Source organism: Psammomys obesus, unplaced genomic scaffold, assembly GCF_907164565.1.
Source record: "Psammomys obesus unplaced genomic scaffold, mPsaObe1.curated_primary_1811, whole genome shotgun sequence".
Taxonomy (NCBI): domain Eukaryota; kingdom Metazoa; phylum Chordata; class Mammalia; order Rodentia; family Muridae; genus Psammomys; species Psammomys obesus.
Window position 1 is genome coordinate 2,618,788 of NW_026592666.1, and position 22,643 is coordinate 2,641,430.

Here is a 22,643-nt window from a genome sequence, read left to right on the forward strand (position 1 = left end):
TCTGGGCCCGCTGAACTACTTTTTGGTAATATTAACAGAGGCGGGACATCCAACATTCTCAGAAGCTTAAATCCTTTCCTGAGAAAGGATTCCCAGAACTCCTTAGGTTGCTAAAGAAGGGATTCTAGGATTCCACAGCAGTACTGTAAACGTTGAAGTGATTCTAATGGACGGCAGTATTTAACACCCACTTACTGCTCTTAAAAGTCCCCCCTCCCATGAAAGTTCCTTTAAAATTTACCTCCTTTAGGATCTATAACAGAAATCACCATTTTTTTTTTTTGTAGTTTACCACACTAAGCACATTCTTTTAATTAGGTGACAAATATCATGATTTCTATCATTTACAGAGAAAGCCTTTAAGACTGTTATAAAAATAATTCTGTCAAACAGTAAGGGGACTTTGTCTCTGAATGAAAGGGGCGAAGGACTTTTCCTTCTTGCTTTCAGGTGTCCTCATCAGCCACACACAAATCTCTAGTTTAGCTTTGTTCTGTGGTGGGGTTCCGGGCTCAGTGCTGGCCACACTGCTGTTGCCTGGTACACTAGCAGCGGCATCCTAGCTCCTAACAAGCCCTCTCCCAGCTGCTCTAACTTCAGTCACATTTCTTTACTCTCAGCAAAGTTCAAGCTTCATGGCTTCAAGCATTTACTTACCTTATCACAAAATTAGATTTAATTAGATATATACTGACTGTACCTTGAAGAATCTCATAGTTTGATATTCGTAAGATTTATATGAATGTGTTTAAATATGAAGTAGTATGTTACATTTAAACTTGTTTTTTTTTTCTTTTCTAGGATTTCAAGCACACAAAATCCTTCATAATTTAAAAGAATTCCACTTTTGAGATGCACCAAAACCACAGTTGTCACACAAGTTATTAAAATATTATAAATGTCTGCTTTGTCTTACAAAGAGATGGATAAGGAAATGAAAGTGGTAATTCCTCATAATTTTTATGACCTCTAACTCACATGAAATTGGTATTTTAAGCAAAATGTTCTTGCCACCACCTCAAATACAATCTGGCATCTTGTGTCTGAACTACAGAGAAATGAAATATCTGGTAACACTCTGAGTTTTGTGACATGCACATCAGTATCTTCAGTTTTAGAACTTAATGTATCACATTGAATGTGAAGCTAATCCAAGAGGCAGGAACACACTGCATGTGTTCTCCATGCAAGAATGGCTCCTGTGTTCAGAAAACACTGGAAAGAACAGAAACTCTGCTCTCAGAATTCCTACCAGAATCCTCCCTACCTCTGTGTAATCCTTATCCCGTGGCTCTTTGTCTCCAATCTATCTGTAAGGGAAGCCCAGGGCTGGGTCTTAGGCCCAGGGATTTGCACTTTCTGTTTACTTTCCTGTCTCAGAACCAAAAGCAACAGGAGTGGAGCTGCTAGCTGCTATTGCCATTTTCTGAGGCTCCTCTGGAGAGGCTCAGTGACCTGGACACCAGAACTCACAACGAAAACCGACAAAACTTCACAGACACTTTCCTGTGCACGAATGGTTGTCTCTAACAACAAAACTGAGCTGGGCTAGTCCCTCAGTGCTGCACGTAAAAGGCTGCCAGTCTGCCTATGACTAACAGGGACATGGCAAGGGAAGCATTTGCTCCATACTTAAAATGTGAATGAACAAGCTCGTTTTGACTCCTGGCATCTACAACCCGCTTGATACAGCAAAGACACATGAGAAACCATGGCTGAAATGAGACCTGGGTCTGTTTCTGAACTGATTAACCGCAAAGGCCACCAGCTAGTTAGTGTCAGAATATTAAATTCCCAGGGCTCAACAGTAAAAGCAGTCCTGTTTGGACTGGTTTACTCATATTAAAAACAAAATGCAACTGGGATGTCTAGTTCTGGGTAAATAAACATGAAAACATCATTTACTGCCTTTGTCAGCTTTGAATATGGACAAGTTGGCTTAAAATTTTTTGTTTGTTTGTTTTTCCTACCCAAAAGACAAAGCAGATTCTCAGGATTCACTGAATAAATGGAGTAGGTGGTCACTGAGTGCTTGGCAGTGACCTGGTCATGGGGGAAATGCCCACTGCCATACTGTGGCCTTGAACCCTTCTAGTAGACTCCTTACAGGTCTGACTCCTGTAAAATGGCTCAACCCTCAAGGTCAGATTCACTTAATGGAGCCAACAAACTCTACAAAGAAGACAGAACACATTTCAACCTACATGGTTCCTGATGAAACCACTCAACTCACACAGTGTAGCCTACAAGCAAGTAAGGTATGCCTCTGTTCCAAGAGATAGGGTCACAAAATCAGCAACAGAGATGCGATTTGCCCAGATACAAGCTCCTCACTCCTCATAGCAAATGACAGAGAATCACCTGTGGTGTATACGAAATCAGGGTGAATGTTCCCTATGCCACGACTGTCAGATGTGTCTTGGTAGGAGGAATGCTGTCCTCATGCAGTGCCAAGTAGATACAGAACTCTCAAGGATGCCTCTTCAGGCCCACACACAACACAAGACTAACTGCTTCAATTTAAGTGACACAAATCCACATTGTGAGAGGACAATTATGTAGTGCCTTAACTTCACTGATGAAAAGCTTCCTTTTGAGATTTATTTTATGCAGTGTAAAAACCTAACAAAGTCTGTTGCCAAATACCTATTCTGCATTCTTAACTGAACCACTGCCTACAGCTAAGCAGAAACCATTGTCTGAAGAAGGCTTTCCTCCACACCAAGGACGTGACTGTGCACATTAATTCTCTAGTGTACCTATGGCTCACTGCCATTTGGACTTGTCCATCTGTTTTATGAGACTTGAACTCTAACACTGTGTCAAATTGTAGTGTGTAGAGCATTTTGATTTTATTTTTCCACAGTGAAACTGTGGTGGGGTTCTAGAAACTATAGCCAGTTTTGTTTTAGTATGCTGCTGGTGTAACTAGATTCAGCTTATTTCTAGTTGGGATGAGGGTTAACTTAACGAAGTCTGGATGTTTATTTTTCAGTACTTTACAAAGAATTTCCTTCACTGTACAGCTCACTTTGTTTGATTAAAGTTCACATTACAAAAATAGCTACATACAGCTAAACTTTTTAGCCCCATTCAACAGAGCAGAGGAAGTCAGTTACCTATTGTTCAGTAAAACCCAGGAAACTCCTCCCTCTTAGCACCTGCAGCTGTAAGGCAGCTCTTTCAGTTTAAGATGAAAATCTCTTACCTCTCAGCTTGGATACCTGCCAACGTCTAAATTCAGAGAACAAAAGGGTAGACTCCTTATTGGATGCTTTACATACATCAGAGGTTGGGGATAGGGAAGTGCAAAATCTCATTCCTCTTCTAAGAGGAGCCTGTGCTTTTACAGTTGGTGGTTTTTTGGGTTTGCAGTGCCATTAATGGAGGAGGTGGGGTCTTTATACACGTCCAACTGATCCACAGTTCACACTTTTTCTGCATTTAAAATTTTCCAGTTCCTATACTTTCTCTTCATCCTCAGTAACCTCTGGCTCACCCACCCACCCTGGCTGGAAAACCTCTTTGTCCTCTATTCTCTACCATTCTGTTATGGTGGGACACAGCATCTCCATCCACTCTCATTTCCCTATCTCTGAATTGGTATTTTAAAACTTATCTTACAAAGTATGTAATTCCAAGCACACTTCATTTTGACTATCAACCCCCATCCCCCTTTCCTGCTACCCTAAAACCCTCAGTCGTCTCCCTTCCATTCTATCTTCCTCATACCCCTCTTAAGCCTCTATCTCATGGTCCTCTTCTACTTCCCTGGACTGAAGGCGTTTGTGTTTCTGAGCATAATCCTTTGCAGTTTCATTCATTTTCTGGCAATTTCATAGCTGAATAAAATTATCTGTTTTTAAGTGCTAAAGTTAGCCATCAACAATGTTATATGTAAATTCTAGCTGCAGAACCACCCCATCCCTAAATTTCTCCATCTTTAATCTCCTAATGATGCCATAAAAACCTGGCATCTCAGACTATCGTTATCCTCACCTTTTCTTTCTGGGGCCATAAGAACCTTTTAGTCACTCAATCTCCCCTATTCTGGTGCATCCTTTCCTAACCCCATTTCACAGTTTGCCTAAGGACTTTCATGCCCAATGACACTCCCCTCTCTTCTCCACTGACTAAACACTTTCACTCTTTACTTATTAAGCTTATAGTCCACAGCTGGGAACTAAAATGCTTCTCCTCCTCCTCCTTTATGCAGACGCTTTCATAACCCACCTAGTGAGCAACAACCCACTTTCTTGGCTGCGTTGTCACTCACCAATCAAAATGAACTGTGCATCTTCACAACTTACTCCACCTTTTGAATACATTTGTAACACTTCCCTTGGAAGGCTGGTCCTCATCACAAGCCATGGAAATTATCTACTCCCAACAGACAGGTCAAATTAAGCTGCTCTAGCACAGCCCTCTCTCATTTCCCAATTGCAAATTTCTTCTCTGAATTCTGAAGGCATTTGATTTTTTTGCGATTATTTATTGGTTTATGTTATAGTGTAGGTAGGTATGCACATGTCTGACACCTCTACCAACTGGAAACCCTGAGAAAAAAACTCATTTGTATAGGTCTTCATAAACCCCAAGGTATTTAATAGTGAACATGAAGATAGTTCCTAAAAATTCTGAATATCTGTGAGGCACAAAGAATGATTAATTGTGAGCATCTACTTAGAATATTAATAAAACATTATATTCTGATACAATTTAGTTTGTGTTCTATGAATTATTACTGTATGAATTAAGGATGGACAGAAATTATTTTCCTTTTAGCAATTAGTTGTTTATTTCCACACAATGAATTTTTATGTTTATAGGTGGTTTGCCTACATGCATGTCTGTGCAGCACATGTCAGCAAACATCAAGAGGGAGTCAGATGCCCTGGAAATGGTTGTAAACTTCCATATAAGTGCTGGGAATCAAACTCAAGTCCTCTGGAAGAGCAGCCAGCAGTCCTAGCCAACAAGTCTTAAATCTTTTTCATCTCTTGTTTCTTGTTCAGTAAGATCTGGAACATATTAGCAGTAATAATGGTAAAGAAATCTGAGGTGTCCCCTATCAGTGGACTTGGGGAGAGGAATAGGGGGGAAAAGAGGTATGGAGGGTGGGCTTGGGAAGAGACAAGGGATGGGGCCACAGCCAGGATACAAATTGAATAAATTGTAATAAATAATAATACTAACAAATAAATAAATTACAAAACAAAGAAAAATCTAAGGTGAGTCAGAAGCAGTGGCACACCCCTCTATTCCTAGCACTTGGGGAGACAGAGGCAGGTGGACTGCTCTGAGTTCAAGACCAGCCTGGTTTACAAAGCAAGTCCAGGACAGCTAGGTCTATAGAGAGAAATGTCTTGATTTGTTGCTCATATTTTTACCTCACTAAATTAAAAAAAAAAAATTGCAAAAACATACATCTTTTTACTTTCTACAAAGAAAACACTCTCACAATAATGAATAGTGTGTTAACAAAGGACCCATTTAATGTAAGACTAAAGGCACCTCCTTTTTTTTGCTTCCCTATGTAACCTTGGCTATCCTGGGTGAAGAGATTACAGGCATGCAACACTTGAGAGCAGCCTAAAGCTTTTTTCTTTAAAAAAAAAAAAAAAAAAAAAAGATTTATTTACTTATTATTTATAGTGTTCTGCCTGTATTTCTGCTTGCAGGCAGAAGAGGGCACCAGATCTCACTATAGATGGTTGTGAGCCACCATGTGGTTGCTGGGAATTGAACTCAGAACCTTTGGCAGAACAGCCAGTGCTCTTAACTTCTGAGCCATCTCTCCAGCCCCCCTAAAGCTACTTTCTAAAACCCATTTTATAATGATTTTCTACTTTTAATGCGGTACCTATAAATGTTTTTAAAGATATTAAAAAAAAAAATGTGCATGTTTTCATGATCTGTAGTTAACTATTGCTACTCAATTTCTGTTGTTTTGAGACAGGGTCTCAATATATAACCCAGGCTGGCCTTTAATTCCCAATCCTCCTGTCTTACCTCCCAATTACTGTAATTAGAGGAACATGCTACTATCTCATTTTATTCATTTTTAAACCTTTTCCTTCTAAAAGTATTCTACTACCACTGAATTACCTGAAGTAACTGAAGATCAAGAAAAGTGTATTTCTAGATTTCAGGATAACACACAGCAAAGAAATATTCATAAAGACATCCTCACATAATATCCTCTGTTGCTCAGAGACTCAAGTGTCACACTTTCTACAGAAAAGAATGACTGCACTGGGTATGAAAAGCCCTTTATTGCTTGAAGACAGTGCTACCTCCAGACTTCTAGCCCCCCACTCCTGCAGTCCACAGAAGCTTAAGTGTGCATGGCTGCATGAGTGATGGGAAGGAATGAGGAGAGAGACAGAAAACAGACGGAATTATAAGGAATCTTATTCTCCAATTTGTCCCCAAGGTAGATAAAAGTTTAATAAACCCATATAAAGACATGTCAAAGACACTGTCAGATAGAAGATGACATGGTTTCTTCCCTTTAAGAGGCTAACTTCGTTGAGTGACAACTACAGTTGCTAAAACTTTAATGTAAAAACCTCATCTGTCACATCCCCACAAAGGATTTTTAAATAGTCACATCTTTCAGAGCCTTTTTTTCCAAGTCACCCTCCCTCCTAAATGCACACATCTATTACCTTCAGCAAACGAGGGACACCAGTTAGTGACAGCAGTTAAGACAAAGCAGGTATTCCTGTGTATATGAAGTTTCAGAGTTCCTAAGAAAGCCACGACAATGGATATAAAGCCACTCCTTCAAGATGGTAAATATCACATCCTTCCCTTCACAGGAAACATTCCTTAGATGATGATCTCCACTAGCAGAGGACAGCACTGCACACTGGGAAGAGTCTAGTAGGGACGAGGCAATGTTACCCAATCTATCCAACATCTCCATCTGCTTCATTCTAACAAGATGAAAGGATTTAGAAACAACAAAAGCAAATCGATGCTAGGCACAGACTCCATATCACCAAAGAATTTAAAGGACAACTGATAACTGTGAAATGAACATTTATTTGAATTTTTAAAAATTAGTTGTACAACTAATTCGTGATTACCACATGATTTTATAATATTCCTCAGGACTGCGGTTTGTCGAGGAGTTCAAATTTGGGATCTAAAAGGAAGGAAAAATTTCAGGCTTAGCCATACTATAATAACAAGATTAGCTACAATGCTTGAAATTTACCAGTTTTAAGTTTATTTTTTAAGAAAACATCTGTTTTTAAACATATATAAGTAAACAACTGATCAACTTTCAATAGCTTTTGTGAGTGCAGCTGTCTATATATGTTGCATATATGGTGTTGTGTAACTAGACCAATCAAATGAGAAAGGTGTCATATAATTCACATGCTCTCCTGCACCAATGTAGAACAGTAATCTCAGTCATTTCCATGGTTGTAGGAACTTTAAATGCAATTGTCATTTAACTCCCAAACAATCAAAAACTCTTAAGGAAGAGATATAGCTCCCTGATAGAGTATTTCCATTAACAGATATAAAGATTCTAGTCCTCATCCTAGCATAAACATCCAAAAGAAAAACCACGTGAATATTCTCCACCTACAATAATCCCCCAAATTGAATTTGTGATTAGCCTTACCTTCAAACTTGAAGGTAGGAAATGTATTCATGTCCCCTTTACCAAACATCTGTTTAAGCTTGTAAAGCTCTTTGTCCAGCTCTTGCTGATACTCGGGGCCAATGTCAACAGGTCCTGCAGACGTCCTATTAAATGCATAAAGAAACTGATTTACACACAAGTTAAAACAGACAGATGTGTTTGGAGTACATGTGTTTGGGAAAGAAAACTTTAGAAAACTAATCTATCGGCATTTCAATTCAAATTAATTTAGAACAAGGTTTCAAAGATGAAGTAACTTAGAACAAATCTCTCACACTCAAGGTTGTTAACATCAAAGATACTAATCAGACTCTCTCAGGATCTGAGTTGCAGTATTTAGATAATAATGCAATCCACAGTAAGAACAAAAACAAACAAACAAACAAAAAAAAACACAAACCAATAAAACAAAAATGCCCAGCAAAACCCAGACCATTGGAGGCCTAAAATGCTAAGCCAGGGAGCTCCTAAATAATAAAATGCCCAAGTGGTTGGAGAAATGGCTCAACGGTTTGAAACACTTGCTGCTCTTGCAGAGGACTCAGGTTATGTCCCCATTACCCACACAGCAGGCTCAAAACCATCCATTAACACCAGTTCCAGAGGACCTAACACTCTCTTTTGACCTTCCAAGAACCAGGTGCACAAGTGCACACACACAGGCAAAACACTCATACACATTATAAAATAACAAAAGAGCTAATTATTACAAATACACGGTTTCTCAAGCTGTGTATTGTTTGCATATATGCATGTTATATGCACATATGAACACCAAAGATAGATTACACAGTACTTTATTAACTTAACAAATTTTAAATGCTAATGAAAAAGGAACGACAGCTGTGGAGAGACATTGGATAACAGGAAAAAACTGCTGAATTAAATCAGCCTGTGTATTTTTAAATATGTGTGTTAGGCACAACCATATCAAACAAGAAACAGGGTCTTACAGTTCACAATGCGATTAAATATCCTGCAACAGGATGTTCCTCTCTCTCTCTCTGCTAATGCTCAACTATAGGCAAACACTGCTGTGGCTACTGCATCTGGCTTTCTACAGAGATGCTGGGAAACCTAACTCTGTTCCCTCTTTACTATGTAGCAAGCACTTTTCCAACTAAACCATCTTCCAGGTCCTCAAGACTTTTAATGACTGCATAGTTAGTTACCTTTAGAATTCCAAAATAATCATCCGGCATTGAAGCTTCAATCAGGTGGGTCCAACCTTTGACATTAGGGTCACTATGTTATGATGAAAGACCATGACCAACGCAGCTTAGGAGGAAAGTATATGTTTCCATCTACTGTTCATCATCAAACAGAGGGAGAATAGGGACTCAAGCAGTCAGGAACCTGGAGGCAGGGGCTGATTCAAAGCCACAAATGGGTGCTGCTTACTGACTTGTTCCACATGGCTGGCTCAGGCTGCTTTCTCACAGAATGGACAAGTTCCCGTCCAGGGGTGGCCCACAACACAATGGTCTGGGCTCTTCCACATCAATCACCAATTTAGAAGATGCCTTACAAACTTGCCTATGTTCCTACCTTCTTATGGACACATTTTCTCAATTGAGACTTACCTCTTCTCTGATGACTCAACTGTGTCAGATTGACATACAGCCAACCAGTGTAACAGTGAACTTGACATTGTCATCTACAAATTTCATACTCAAAAACGGTGCATACTCCTCCCATGCCTTATACCTCTGGGATCAAAAGTGTATAATTCTCCAAGCAAATTTTGTGCATTCTAGTTTTCTTACCTTATCTGACATCATTTTTCTATCCTAAAAAGCATAATAGTCTTAATCCATTTACCTGTCCAGTCTTTAAAACAACTCTTCTTAACTTGGTATAGAATCCTGGGTGTATCTTCCAAAGATAAGAACTAGGCATTAGCAAAATAATGAGTAAATTCTTTTTTTTCTTTTTACACTGGGGAGATGATTTATAGATGCCATGAAACACTCAAAAGGGTAGAATGACACCAAACATTGCCTTTAAAGCCCTACCATGAACTTTTCCAAAATCCCAAAATGTCTCCAGCTAGGAAGGAGTGTTTTTTTCCTTCCAAATCTCAAAACACTGGATGTCACCTTGCACCTAACCACTTTCCTTATATTTACTTGCTTATAAGCTTTGTACTTCTATCAAGTTTTAAGAATCTGCATTTTGGAATCAAATAATCTGGTCCCAGGGGTCTTTTCTGAGACTGATACTCCAACCATGGACCACGCATGATGATAACCTAGAACACCTGCGCAGATGCAGCTCAGTGTCCAAGGGGGTTCCCTAGTAAGGGAACAGGGACTGTCTCTGACACAAACTCAGTGACTAGCTCTTTGATCACCTCCCTGAGAAGGGAACAGCCTTACCAGGTCACAGAGGAAAACAATACAGCCAATCCTGATGAGTATTTCTATACCAGGATCAGATGGAAGGGGAGGACCACCTCCCTTATCAGCGGACTTGGAGAGAGGAATGGGAGGAGAAGAGTGAGGGAGGGTGGGTTTGGGAAAGGAACAAGGGAGGGGTTACAGCTGGGATACAAAGTGAATAAATTTTAATTAATTAATAATAATAAAATCCCTACACTTTGTAAAAGCATAACATAGGCCATATCAGTTAGCCTTCATGTTCTTTGTATTTTTCTAATTTTTATTTTATTTTTATTAATTACAGTTTATTCACTTTGTATCCCAGCTGTAGCATCCTCCCCATCCCCTTTCAATCCCACTCTCCCTTTCTCTTCTTTCATGTTCTTTGTAAATAACAGGTGACTAAATAAAAGAATTATACACATGCATATCATTTTCCTAAGATTTAGGGGCTAAATCGAATGATGGATATATTCATCTCAAATATTCAGTCTTCCAAGTCTTACTTCATAGCACTTTGAGTCTTTTGTTCTTTGATACTTCCAGAGCTACATCACCATGAAAACAGCTTTAAAAAGAAAGATGCTGTTTGTGCACATCCCTCAAATTACCTTATCACTTTACCAACTCAACTCTCTTAAGGCCTAAAATGAGAGGTGGAATACTCTGACTGTGTTCTTAGTTTTATGATGTTAAGCTATCAATGTCTAAGGCACATAATTTTCTTGAATAACCACTAAATGGCTTCAAGATCCTGTGTGCTTCTCTGACTTGACTTATTTCACTGTAATGACATTATTGTGGCAACTGGCTTACTGGAACTGTCCCTTGGAGCCTTTGTAAAGAAGACACTATTAGCACTTACATCTTGAAATTTACATACTCTGATACTTATAGTCACAAATGTGCTTCATCATCTACCCACTTACTGTCGTTTTGATTTGTACTCTCTTATCTTGTCCACGAAGAGTTTCTGTACAGGGTCAAGTTCCTTATTAAATGCCACTGCTGTAACACCAATGTTCCTCCTCAAATGCACGGAGACTGCTGAACGAAGGACAGAGGAGAGCCTGAAGATCCTCTGAAGAATCATGGTGAGTCTCTGGTTTATTAGACAAGCAAGAGAAAGTTAGTGTACTTTTTATAAACAACTCAAATACATTAGGTAGTGAGAACCTAAATGGATGAATTAGGTTACAGAACTACATTACACCAGAATTCAGGCTATGTCTGGCCAATCATGTGACCCTTCCATTACAAGGCCCTTGCTTTTTACCAAAAGACTGAGACCTAGAATTAGCTGAGAGTTCTACTATGATTAAAGCAGAAAGCAATCACAAATTATGGGGTGGTGCTTTTCCTCCCATGATCTGAGGAAAAAGTAGGTAGAGGCTGTTCAAGAACACTGCTTGTCTTCAGCAGGAAAAGACAATTTGCTCATAATATACCAGTTTTCCATGAACCCTCAGAGTAATATACCAGTTTTCCATGAACCCTCAGAGTCAAGACAGCTGTCTTAAACAGAATGTGAGAGGCTGGAAGTTTCTACCTCATACTACAAAAGGAAGGAAAACAGCTTTGCCTGCTAACAACGGCAGGATCCTGGCCACTTAACACTGTAACCAAATCAACTTCCAAAAGAAACAGCAAAGAAAAGCAGCAACATGCCAAGTAAACTCTGTTGGAATCCAGAGATTAGATGATAAAAGCTCATCAGAGAAAGAGTTTGCAGGTCAAAGTCAAAAGTTTAAAAAGCACAGCTTAGATCCTTTCAAGTCCTCAGATCTGAAGCTAAAACAAGTAATTGTCTAGCAGAACATGTTAATAGATACATCAAACAAGAAGATAATTCTTGTTGGGACCTGAGTTAGGTAGAGATTTAAAGTTCAAATGCAAAACCAAATTACAAAAAAATAAATCCAAGCATGAAGTCCAAAAGTAAGAGAAGAGATAGGGAGACTGAAACTTAGCAGAAGAAAAATTTCTCCAGATCAGGCTCAACAAACCTTAGTGAAATAGCAACAGAAGAGCCTCATTTCAATAGATAGCTTCATAACATTTCTTTTTTCCTTCCTGTGTGTGTGTTTTCTTTTCTTTTCTTTTTTTGTCCCAGAGACAGCATCTCTCTGTGCCACCCTTCCTGTCCTGGCACTCACTCTGTAGACCAGGCTGGCCTCAAAATCACAGAGATCTGCCAGGGTCTGCCTCCTGAGTGCTGGGATTAAAGGAGTGTGCCACCACCAGCTGCCTTTGTATAACCCCTCTCCCACCCCACATCTATCTAATACACACTGTGCTATAGTATGCTGTCTTACACTCAATGCTTCTCATACTGTCAGTGATAAAGGGCCACTGGAACCCTGAGGAAAGTCTGCAATGCCAACATGCTTCCTATCACTTAACAGATCTGTTATCTGTATCTGCTCGCTGACACCTGACATCTACCCAAGTGTGAGAGGACCCCTGGTAGTAAGCATATTGCTACTAGTTTATGTTAACAGAGAAATTAGAAACAAGGACTGAAATATCTAATTTGACAAATTTTGTGTCTTGAATTTAATAATAACAACAATTACAAAAGTGGTGGTAGTAGAGGGAGCATTTGATTCCCAGAGCCTATGATTGTTCCATTTTGTTTGTTTTTAAAGCCAGGATTGGCAGCACGCTTATAACGCCAGCACTGAGGAAGCAGACACAGGCAGATCTTTGGGGCTCACTTTAACCTAGTCTTCTTGGCAAGTCCTTGGATACGACTGACCCTGTCTCAAAGAGCAATGTGCATAGCACCTGAAGAGTTAACAGCCGAGGCTGACCTCAGGCCACCAGAGAAACAGGTGCAGAAATGTCCACACATACACATGCACCTACATAAACACATAATGGATACTCATGGATAGACAGGTAGAATTGCATAGAGGGGTTTGAGGGTTCAAGAATCATTAACTACAAGTGCAATGGTTGCTAAACTTATGTGAAAGGACAAAGGAGTAATTTTATCTCCAAAGGCACATTTGCCGTCTGAAGACAATTTTGTTTGTCCTGAATAGGTTGAATGCAGGTGGCCTCTAGTGGGTAAGACATCAGGCACACTGCTATACTCCCTAAACATGAAAAATAACCCTCTTCACTCTCATTTCAATAAGTTATCTAGACTGAAGTATCAATAGTACCAACTGCAACAAACACTGTAATAATATTTAGTACTGCTCAAAGAAATCAAATAAGCAGTGAGTTATCATTCACCAATGAAAACAAAACACTTGAAGAAATCAAAGACTGATTAATGTGTCACTCATATAATCTACCAAAGAATTATATAGGTGAAAGGAATAAAAGCAAACAAATAAGACCTTATAATAAGAAAACACCACCCACCTCAATGTCTGTTCTCTTTTCTGGAAATCTAGGAACACACTTAACAAATATCAGTAAGATAGCAACACTTGTTTAACCCTAAAAATTTTGTAAAAATACTTCTTTTTGTTTGTTATTATTGTTTCTCAAGGAAGGGTTTCTCTGTGTAGCCTTGGCTGTCTTGGACTCACTTTGTAGACAGGCTGGCCTCAATGCAGAGATCCGCCTGCTTCTGCCTACCGCCACCACCCATTGTGGAAATACTCTTTAAAGAGTTAGGGGAAGTTGCTCTTTGTCTTGTTTAGAGATGGTAAAAACTCTGCCTAATGTTAGTGGTTACCCAACATTCTACAGTCAACCTACTGCCAATCTGACAGCAAAGATTGTCATTTCTTTCACAAGATAGGCAAAACACATTTTCACTTTTCAATAAGGTATCATGAATGAGATTTCCAATTCTCATTTCCAATTTATATCCTATTTCAACCCAAAACACACGTGTATTCGCCTCTAAATCCTACACCCCCCAAAAAAACCACTCTTTTAACAAAACTACTGTTGCTTCTCCTCTACTGCTTTCACTTTTTCAGATAAAACAGTGTTCACTAAACTGTTCACTATCATACAGAAAACAAATGACAAATTCTACACTTAAGTAATATCTGGTGATAGCTGCCTGTTAGGGGTCTGATTATTAAAATATTGGGGAAGGCATCTGGAAAAAAATCAGAAGTTCAAACCAAGAGTATTGTATAGCCTTGGGAAGCAGCATGGCTCTCCTATTCATAGCGATGACCGAGGAGCCCAGCCAAAAGCTAGACGTTTGCTGTCTGTTAGCATCTGATCATGAAGTCAACCTACAAATCTGGTTTAGCGCCTTCGCTTCTATATTAGATGCAAACTTTTAGGACATCACTACTGCCCTTTCTGTCTTGGGAGTCATGACCTGCTCGTGCAAAATTCACAAGCTTCTTTCCCGTGCCTTGACCTTGGGTTGTCCCAGGGGGACCGGAGGCACATCAGCCCGCCTTTTTGCTTTCGTGTTGGCCAGTTCTCCTCCCAAAGGGTATTACCGGTCTTATTTATTGGGTATAAGGCAAACCTTAATACCCAGCAGGGCCGAGGTCAACCCGTGACCCCAGGCCAGGTCGTGAAGTTGCCAAGGACACACAGCTGCTCTCTCCTACTAGGGGAGAGGTGATGGGCTGCCCTTGCCCCGTGAAGAAACCCAGGACCGCGGTCCCAAGAGGACAAGCTAGCCTAGTTACCCTCCCAGTCACCTTGCGCTGAGTCCCGAGCTGCCAGAGTCGCAGCCGCCGCCGCCGTTCTACTTCCGGCCCTGGCTCCGCCTACACACGCCTACCCGCCGTCGCAATGCATTATGGGCTACCGCTTCAGTCGTTCGACGCTCACCGGACAGGAAGCGCCTCCGATAGAGTCTGCGACCGGACGCCTCTGGGTGAGACAGAAGCCAAACAGGAGGAGGAAGTGGAGGGTTAGTGCTTCCGGGTCCCTCTACTAAATTTCCGCCATCTTTCCTTCACTTAACTTCGCCCCTTTTCCCCCTCTTGAAAAACACTGCACTGTACGCATGCGTACTTTGGCCTCTCTCCTAGTTCAAGCTCCTCTCCGATTCAGCGTCTCGATCCCGGGGCTGGGGAAGGTGGATGCAGTGTCGGGGAAGGCGAGCTCGTAAAACTACGCGGCTTGAGGCGTTTGTGCCTCGCGAGCCCCCGTTGCCGCGGTAGTTCGTGTCGCGCACCCTGCTGGGAGTTGTAGTTCCGGGCCCAGGGGTGTCTGGGAGGCGGGAGAGGGGCTGGGGTTTCTTAGCGCCGATTCCGCGGGAAGGGCCCCGGGGCCTCACACTGCGAGTCGCGGGAGCGGCGCGCCTTACCCGGAGGGCAGCTGTACGTGGAGCCCGCGCCGCCGCCGTTTCCAGCCGGCTGTGGAGCGCGGGCGAGGGCCACGCGGCGGATTCCGGCGCTGGTGAGTGCGGCCGCGGGCCGGCGGGGAGCGCGGGCCCGCGCGGCAGGCCTGGTTCCGGGGCTTCCCCCGCCGCGGCCCCCCCGCGGCCGCCTCTGTGTTTTGTTTCCGCTGGTCCCCGGCGCTGTGACTCCCATTTCCGTTCGTGGAGACTTGAGGGAGCCGGGTGGGGAGGGGCGGGAGAGGCTGTGCGGGGAGCCGAGGGGAGGGGCGCGGGGAGCGGCATGCCCGGGCCGCGCTGCGGGACGCTGCGGACTCGCCCGTCGCCGGGCGCGGTCCAGCCTCCGCGTGCTGCCTCCCCCGAGTCCGGGCGCCGCCGGGCCTCTAGGAGATGCCATTCCAGTCTGACCCGACTCAGCGGTCCCCGCACTCCAGATCCACCCCCACTCCTTGGCACTCTCTCAGAATCCTACCATTGCCATACTAATCCATGTGAGGACTTCTTTCACCGAAAAGTCAGAGAAAGTTAATACAGCTTGCCAGCTTTTTTTTTTTTTCTATTTTGTCTTTGGTGTAGTGCACCAACGTAGTGAACACAACGGTGGTGTTTAGGGATTCCACCCTTAGGATCAATAGAGTACAGAGTGGTGTCAGTGCACCAGTTCAAGATGATGAGTAGTCTTTTGACAGTACATCCCGAGGTAGGCCATTGAGATGGTTCGACAGGTAAGGGCACTTGCTGCCAAGACTGAGTGCAACCCTTGGGACTCACGTGGCAGAAAGAACTTAGAGCCACACGTGCGCACGCGCACATTACACGTGTATTTGTGTGTGGAGGTCACACTAGCCAGGCTGACCTGGAACTTGCTATGTAGACTAGGCCGGCCTAGAGTTTATCTGCCTGTTTTCTGAGCGCTGGCATTAAAGGTGTGCATCATATGTCTGGCAATAAGTGCAATTTTAAAAATCACAGATGTAGATTGAACTAATGATAGGTCTGACTGCTGGTAAATATTTGTACAGATTCACCATTTTCACGTTCTTAGCAACCCCTTACCCTTACTCCACCTCATTAGCATGTTCCCCCATCTGTATGCATACCTAGATGCTAACTGGATTTAAGATAATTTTTACCTTTACTGTTAGTACAGAATTACATCTTGTAGGGAATTAAGTACTAAGTGAGGTGTTAAGTTGGAGGAATCAGGAGAGGCAAAGTACTGAATTAACAGGGTCACCTGAGTCTCTGGCACCTATAAAACAGCTCTACAGTTCTGAAAAGAAAAATAATAGTTTTGAAAACCCATATGCTCTTCACCTGAATGAGGTCATCAGTTTTTAACTATTTGTTTGTTTGTTTATTTGAGGTGGGGGGTTCTCTGTGTAGGCTTGGCTGTACTGCACTCCCTTTGTAGACCAGGCTAGCCTGGAAACTCACAGTGATCCAACTGCCTGTCTTCCTGAGTGCTGGGACTAAAGGCATGCGCAACCATGCCCGGCTAGTTCTTTAATTTTTAATCAGATTTGGCTTTTGCTTGATAGGCACACAAATCACACAAAACAGATGTATGTGCTGTCCTTTTCTTAATGTTGATGCTATTTTCTTGGAAATACACAATACAACATGAATAATTAGTTTTAAATTTATTTTGGAATGATTTGCACCTGTGTATTTCTTCATACCCTGAAATCTTTTCATTTTCTTTGTGTGAATTTCCTTTTTCTGTGCTATGCTTCGCTAACTTTGGTAGTGTGTCCAATTTTTTTTTTCTCTTTTTGGTCATCAATTAACTGAAGGGTTGGTCTATCCTGCTGTATAGTCCTTTGCCACTTTCAGGTGCTGTAGAAACTTTTCTGTAACTGTAACTTGTGCATTAAACAAGAATTTTAATCTTTATGTTATCAAATCAGATTTTAGCTAGACAGTTGTAATCCATCTCTATGCTAAACTGCAGGTTTGTATCCAGTTTGCTTTAGTATAGTTGATGTATCTTTCAATTGCTTTTGTAGTGACTTGAATTAATTTACTGCCTTAGACTGGGCCAACAAGTTCCAATAATTAGAGTAATAAAATCATCACATCAGGCTAATAAAGGCCACTTTAAACAAAAACTAGCCTCTAAATGCTATGTGTGAGCTTCTATGTCTATAGGGTACCTCTTCCTCTTCTGCTTTAATTCAGTTTTAGTCTCTTTCTTGAATATCATTTTTGTTCCTGTAGATGATGTTTAAAACTCTCTTAAAATTTAACTCTTCCAGGTCTGAACTTTTGAAGTACTTCAACCATGACTAAGAGAGAAGCAGAGGAACTGATAGAAATTGAGATCGATGGGACTGAGAAACCAGAGTGCACAGAAGAAAGGTCAACACTTTTAATTGATTAGTTTTTAATATTACTGGTATTCCAAGTTAATAGTTAAGGACCAGGCCTCTATATGGCAGGAAATGAGATAATATACTAAAGCTAATTGGGATTGGTAGGTCATGGAGGGGTTCTGTATAGCAGCAAAAGACAGGCCAGGATAACTTACATTTAGAGGATATTAGTGGAGAAGACAGCTGAAGTGTAAAACTTCAGGGTCTAAGAGAGCTTTCAAGCATTTGTCTTTTACTGCAGAAAGAATAGAATGTATGTTCTAGATAGATAGATAGATAGATAGATAGATAGATAGATAGATGCAGAAAAAAGAATAGAATGCATGTTTCTCTTAGGTAGATAGATAGATAGATAGATAGATAGATAGATAGATAATTATGCCAAAATCTAGCAACTTAGTTAAATGAGCACTTTGACCAACATGAAAAGGTTTATTACTGAAGCTTGTTTTAGAGAGTCAGGAACACTGGGGGCTTTTGACTTCAAGAGCTTATAGTTGTCAATCTGGTCTACAGTCACCTAAGACTGATGTGGAGTTATAGTATCTGCCCCAGAGATCACTCTTGATACTGTTGGCAGGAAGCCTCCATGTGCCTAGTGAGCCTTTCTCTAGGGCTTTACAGATGGTCTGAGAGGGTATAGGGTAGAAACTACTGTGGCTCTTACATAACTCAACCTAAAAAACCTTAGTCTTTTAGTCACACACCTCAGCTGTTGCTCAGGTCGGGGAAAGAGCTACAGAATTGGAGTCTAGCGTGCATGTTTATGTACACACTCAATGATCCACAGAACACAGAAAGGATTTACCACAGGTCCTTCTCAGGTGTCTTGGTAGGAGAGTAATTGTTACCATGGGGATCAGTGTGTAAAGAAGGCCAAAGGTGTCCAGCTATAGCAGCTGTTGCTTTGCTTTATAGGAACTGAGAAACAATAGTGTGACATCATCCACATCCCTTCAAAACAAAACTGTTTATTCAGACTTTCAGATTTCCCGAGGTTTAGATCTTGAAAAACTTAGTATTCCCTATTCATACAGAAGTGAAAATTTATATTCTGTTTTAAAGTAGCTTTTGGATCTTTTAAAAATCATTATTACTAAAAAGGATAGGCTGCTGTGCTTATAGCCAAAAATACACCAGAAGTGTTCACTGAGTAAGCCAAACAAAACAAAAAATTTTACATTAACCAAAATTAATAGTACTCTTATTTTAAGGTAGTATTATCATGAGTGAGTCTGTTTTATAAATGTTAAATGTTTTAAGAAAATGTATAAGAGGGGCCTATGCCGGGATACAAAGTTGACTCAATTGTAATAAATAATAATTTTAAAATGTGATGTATATATTCGCTAAATATTGCATGTGTCATTATACTTGGAAATGTGTGAAAATAAAATGACAAATTGTATATGTGGGCACACTCATGCACTTGTACATGTTTGTGTTGATGGGGAGCCTGCATGCTACTGCATGCATGGGGAGGTCAGAGGCCAGCCTCTGGTATTGGTCCTCATCGTCCAGCTTATTTAGACAGGATCTCTCGTGTTTGCTGTTGTATAGGCCCACCCAAGGTATGTGTCTTGAGTGTGAGTGTATGTGGGTGAGTTTACGTGCCAGCAGAGGCAAATGTATCAAATCATCATGGAACTAGAGTTCATGTGGATGTGAGCCACCTGCAATCAAGTCTTGTCCTCAAGTGCTCTTAACCACTGAAGTATCTCTCCAGTCCCCACTTCACTTAGTTTTAATACATATTTTTGATAACTCTAAAGAGGTTTAAGTCATATTTAAAGTAAGTATTTTTTCAGTTTTCTCTTTGCTGGCCTGTAAGCAATTACAAAGAATATGTACAATTACTTACCAAAGCTTCAAACCTATTTGAATTGTGAAATAACAATACACAAGAGGTCCTAAGTAAGTTTTAAGGGGCATTATACTTTAAGAATAATATGGAGTAAGGCTAATATTAATAATTGTTTAGTATTTAGATTAAGCTGCAAGCATTTGATTTATATTACATTTATCAATTTATATTACTAGATTATATTGGGAAGGAAATTGATTAGTAGAAATGATAAATTCTGGTTTGTTTTGGTTTAGTTTTGACATGGGGGCTCATATAGCCTAGGCTGGTTTATATTTCTCTATGGAACTGGGGATAGTGGATGACCTTGAACTCCCCATCCTCTTGCCTCTACTTTCTAAGTGCTTGGGCCACCATCCCAACAAATTGTGCAGTTTCTAAGGACACAATGTATTGTCATGTTTCTGGGCTGTAAAATTCTTGAAAATGACTGAAGATGTAATTTAAAGGCACATGTTTTCCCTTCAGTAGGGTATGTCTTGTATTTATGTGCTGGAATGTACATTTGTATGCTTAACTAAGCATGTTTTCAAGAGTGCTTTAAGTTTCAAATTAGCTATGAAATTTAGTATTTATATTGAGAACACTAGCTGATGAGTCTAGCACAGTATCAAAGAAGAAATGAATTCAGACATAGTAAGGAGAGAAAAGAATATCAAAGATGATGTGAGGTTTGGTATATTTTGTTTTGAGCATAGGTTTAACCTTTACATTGGGGTAACGTAGTTATTAACCTTTATTTCCCTTAACATATAGCATTGTGGAACAAACCTATGCCCCAGCTGAATGTGTAAGCCAAGCCATAGACATCAATGAACCAATAGGCAATTTAAAGAAACTACTAGAACCGAGACTGCAGTGTTCTTTGGACGCTCATGAAATTTGCCTACAGGATATTCAGGTAAGATTTATCTCTATTGATATCTATAAATGGACTTAACCTATGTTATAAAATTTGAGCATTTAGAAATAATTCTTCCAGCAAATTTCCTGAACCTAAAATTTAAAAGATTGAGCAATAAAATTGAAATGAATGAATCATAAATCATTTTCACTTTATGAGTACGAAATGAAATAAAATTAAATATAGAAATCAAATTAAAACTGTAGTAGTGGGAAGAACATTGACCCTGGAGAATAAAAAATTTGTGCTGACTGACATTTGCTTTTATGTGAGTTTTCTTACCTTTAAAACAAGATCCCTTGACTAAATTGTTTTTATTTCCTTTCCATTTTCTCTGGTAGTAAATTTTAAATATCAGTTGCTGTTTCTTAGCATTAGCTGCAGTAGGATTTCTCATTGTAGTATTATAGCATATTTAAAGCAGCCTCACAGACTTGTACGTTTTTCCAGGAGGTAATACTTTAATGTATAAGAAGTAGTAGTAGCCTTAATAGGATCACTGGAATAGTTTTCCATGACTTTTCTTAAACTCACAAGTATGTACTGGCATCTATATACTTTTCTTCCGTTAATATACAAATGTATATTTTGTCATCTGAGTTGTTTGCTTTGCTTTGTTCTGTACTGTCTGTAATCCTCCTGCCTGTCTTGTACAATTTTTTCATTATTACAGAGCTTTACCTTGTTATTTTTACAATTCAAATCCTTTGCAGTTACTATTAAACAATATTCTGTTATAAAGTAAATTGAAATGTTAATGGAATTTGTGTATTACTTACCATTAGCCATATTTTAATCTTTTTTTTCAATGTATGTCTAGTGAATGTTAATGGTGATTGGATATTGCTCTTCTAAAATTAAGGACTATGGTTGAATGTACTTAAAACAACATGTTAAGTTTCTTCTTAGAAGTGAAAAGATAAGTTAACATGGTCTTTTGAAAGCAATTGATATTTAGTATCTTATTAGAAGTGTAAAATAACAGTTCCACATCAAGGAATTGTTCCTGTGTGATGGCAATGGTATATTTATAAAGATCTTTATTCATGTTTTTGTAGACAGTTGAAAACAAGTCTTTTAAAACCAGAATTTCAAGTCAAAAATTCAGAATTCAAATTAGTCTCTAAAAGTGGTAAACTATAACTCTTAGAACAGAATGTATCCAAATGATCCTATTGAATCATATCAATCTTTAAAAATCACCATTTTATTAGTTATAATCTACAGTGATGGAAGGAGTACCTGTTTTAGCCATAATGAAAGAGGGCCTACAAAGGAGTTTCTCAGTAAGCATTTTCTGGATAAATGGACGTATGTATAAATCATTAGCCTGAGATCTGTGCTTGGATCAATAGGCATTTCCCAGCTCTTCAAGCACCTTTTCTCATCTGAACAAGGAATGTGAGCATGGCAGCTTCTGTTACTGATGTCAATGCAAGCATGCATTTGGCATTGGGGTGCCTGCTGCTTCTGGGAGTACCTTTATCATCAGATAAATGCTTACTTGAAACCTGCTGGAACAAACAGTCACTGAGTTTTTGTTCTTTAAAGAATATACTACACAATGAACCATGCTGGAGCCTTGTCCTTGTTTGTCCTTGTCTTAGTGTGCTGCTGTGTTTAGGACCCGAGAGCGTAACTTTTCAAGATATATAACATTGGCCATAGCTTCTAGTGGGTAATGCTAGTGTCCTTTAGACACAGAGGAAAATCTTGGTGTTAAGAGAATTAAATGTCAGGCAAAGATTTACATTAAGAAGTAGAAACTACCACATATAGTCAATCCAGTATGTTACAGTTTGTTTTGTTCCTGCTCAGGTTGGATATGAAGTCCACTTAGTACTGTTGGTTTTATGTATAAGGCAGTGTAAATAATTGAAATTGTGATTGTACCATGACTGAATTCTTGATAGTGAAAGGAGATTACATGTTCAACAGTATGTATGCACACTATGATGGAAGCCTGTTCCAAGCTAGTAATATAATATTAGAAGTCAAAATTATTTTAGTTTAATTCCATTAGTAAGCCATGGTAGAGAGTGCATTCACTAGAAGGAGATATGAAGGAAAAAGAAAAATATTTTGGGTTGGTTTGGGGTTTTCGTGTTTGTTTGTTTGTTTGTTTGTTTGTTGAGACAGGGTTTCTCTGTAGCCTTGGCTGTTCTGAACTCACTTCGT

The 22,643-nt window shown here is 40.0% G+C and overlaps 3 protein-coding genes across 7 annotated transcripts in view; 2 read left to right on the forward strand and 1 right to left on the reverse strand.

Moving 5' to 3' along the window:
- Window positions 1-4,707, forward strand: part of Jam2 (junctional adhesion molecule 2) — a 66,029-nt gene extending 61,322 nt beyond the window's left edge. The window contains exon 10 of the mRNA XM_055615002.1: window positions 802-4,707. Coding sequence (XP_055470977.1) covers window positions 802-834 — 33 coding nt within the window. The 3' untranslated portion in view covers window positions 835-4,707. The remainder of the gene's footprint in view (window positions 1-801) is intronic.
- A 2,323-nt stretch (window positions 4,708-7,030) lies between these two features.
- Window positions 7,031-15,373, reverse strand: Atp5pf (ATP synthase peripheral stalk subunit F6). 2 transcript variants are annotated; one of them, XM_055614830.1, is made up of 5 exons: window positions 15,293-15,373; window positions 14,679-14,853; window positions 10,974-11,146; window positions 7,643-7,767; window positions 7,031-7,153 (listed from the first exon to the last, which is right to left on the reverse strand). In XM_055614830.1, the coding sequence occupies exons 3-5, from the start codon at window positions 11,135-11,137 to the stop codon at window positions 7,116-7,118; spliced, it is 327 nt and encodes a 108-aa protein (XP_055470805.1). In that variant the 5' UTR covers window positions 11,138-11,146; window positions 14,679-14,853; window positions 15,293-15,373; the 3' UTR covers window positions 7,031-7,115. The 2 variants fall into 2 exon arrangements, with proteins under 2 accessions (XP_055470805.1, XP_055470806.1); XM_055614831.1 differs by lacking the exon at window positions 15,293-15,373 and having other exon boundaries at window positions 14,667-14,804.
- Gabpa (GA binding protein transcription factor subunit alpha) overlaps window positions 14,826-22,643 on the forward strand; it is a 29,462-nt gene continuing 21,644 nt past the window's right edge. For 2 of the 4 annotated variants that reach the window (XM_055614826.1, XM_055614829.1), the window contains exons 1-3: window positions 15,308-15,384; window positions 17,581-17,683; window positions 20,318-20,462. In XM_055614826.1, the coding sequence (XP_055470801.1) occupies window positions 17,607-17,683; window positions 20,318-20,462 (222 nt within the window). In that variant the 5' untranslated portion in view covers window positions 15,308-15,384; window positions 17,581-17,606. Of the gene's footprint in view, window positions 14,894-15,307; window positions 15,385-15,886; window positions 16,048-17,580; window positions 17,684-20,317; window positions 20,463-22,643 lie in introns of those variants that run through there. The other 2 variants (XM_055614827.1, XM_055614828.1) reach the window with 2 other exon arrangements.

Excerpts from the sequence above, each read along its gene's own strand:
- Atp5pf (XM_055614830.1), bottom strand. The coding sequence starts at position 11,137 with ATGATTCTTCAGAGGATCTTCAGGCTCTCCTCTGTCCTTCGTTCAGCA. Across the intron at positions 7,768-10,973 it reads GAGTACAAATCAAAACGACA|GACGTCTGCAGGACCTGTTG; the intron begins GTAAGTGGGTAG and ends TGCATTTAATAG. Across the intron at positions 7,154-7,642 it reads TCCTACCTTCAAGTTTGAAG|ATCCCAAATTTGAACTCCTC; the intron begins GTAAGGCTAATC and ends CCTTCCTTTTAG.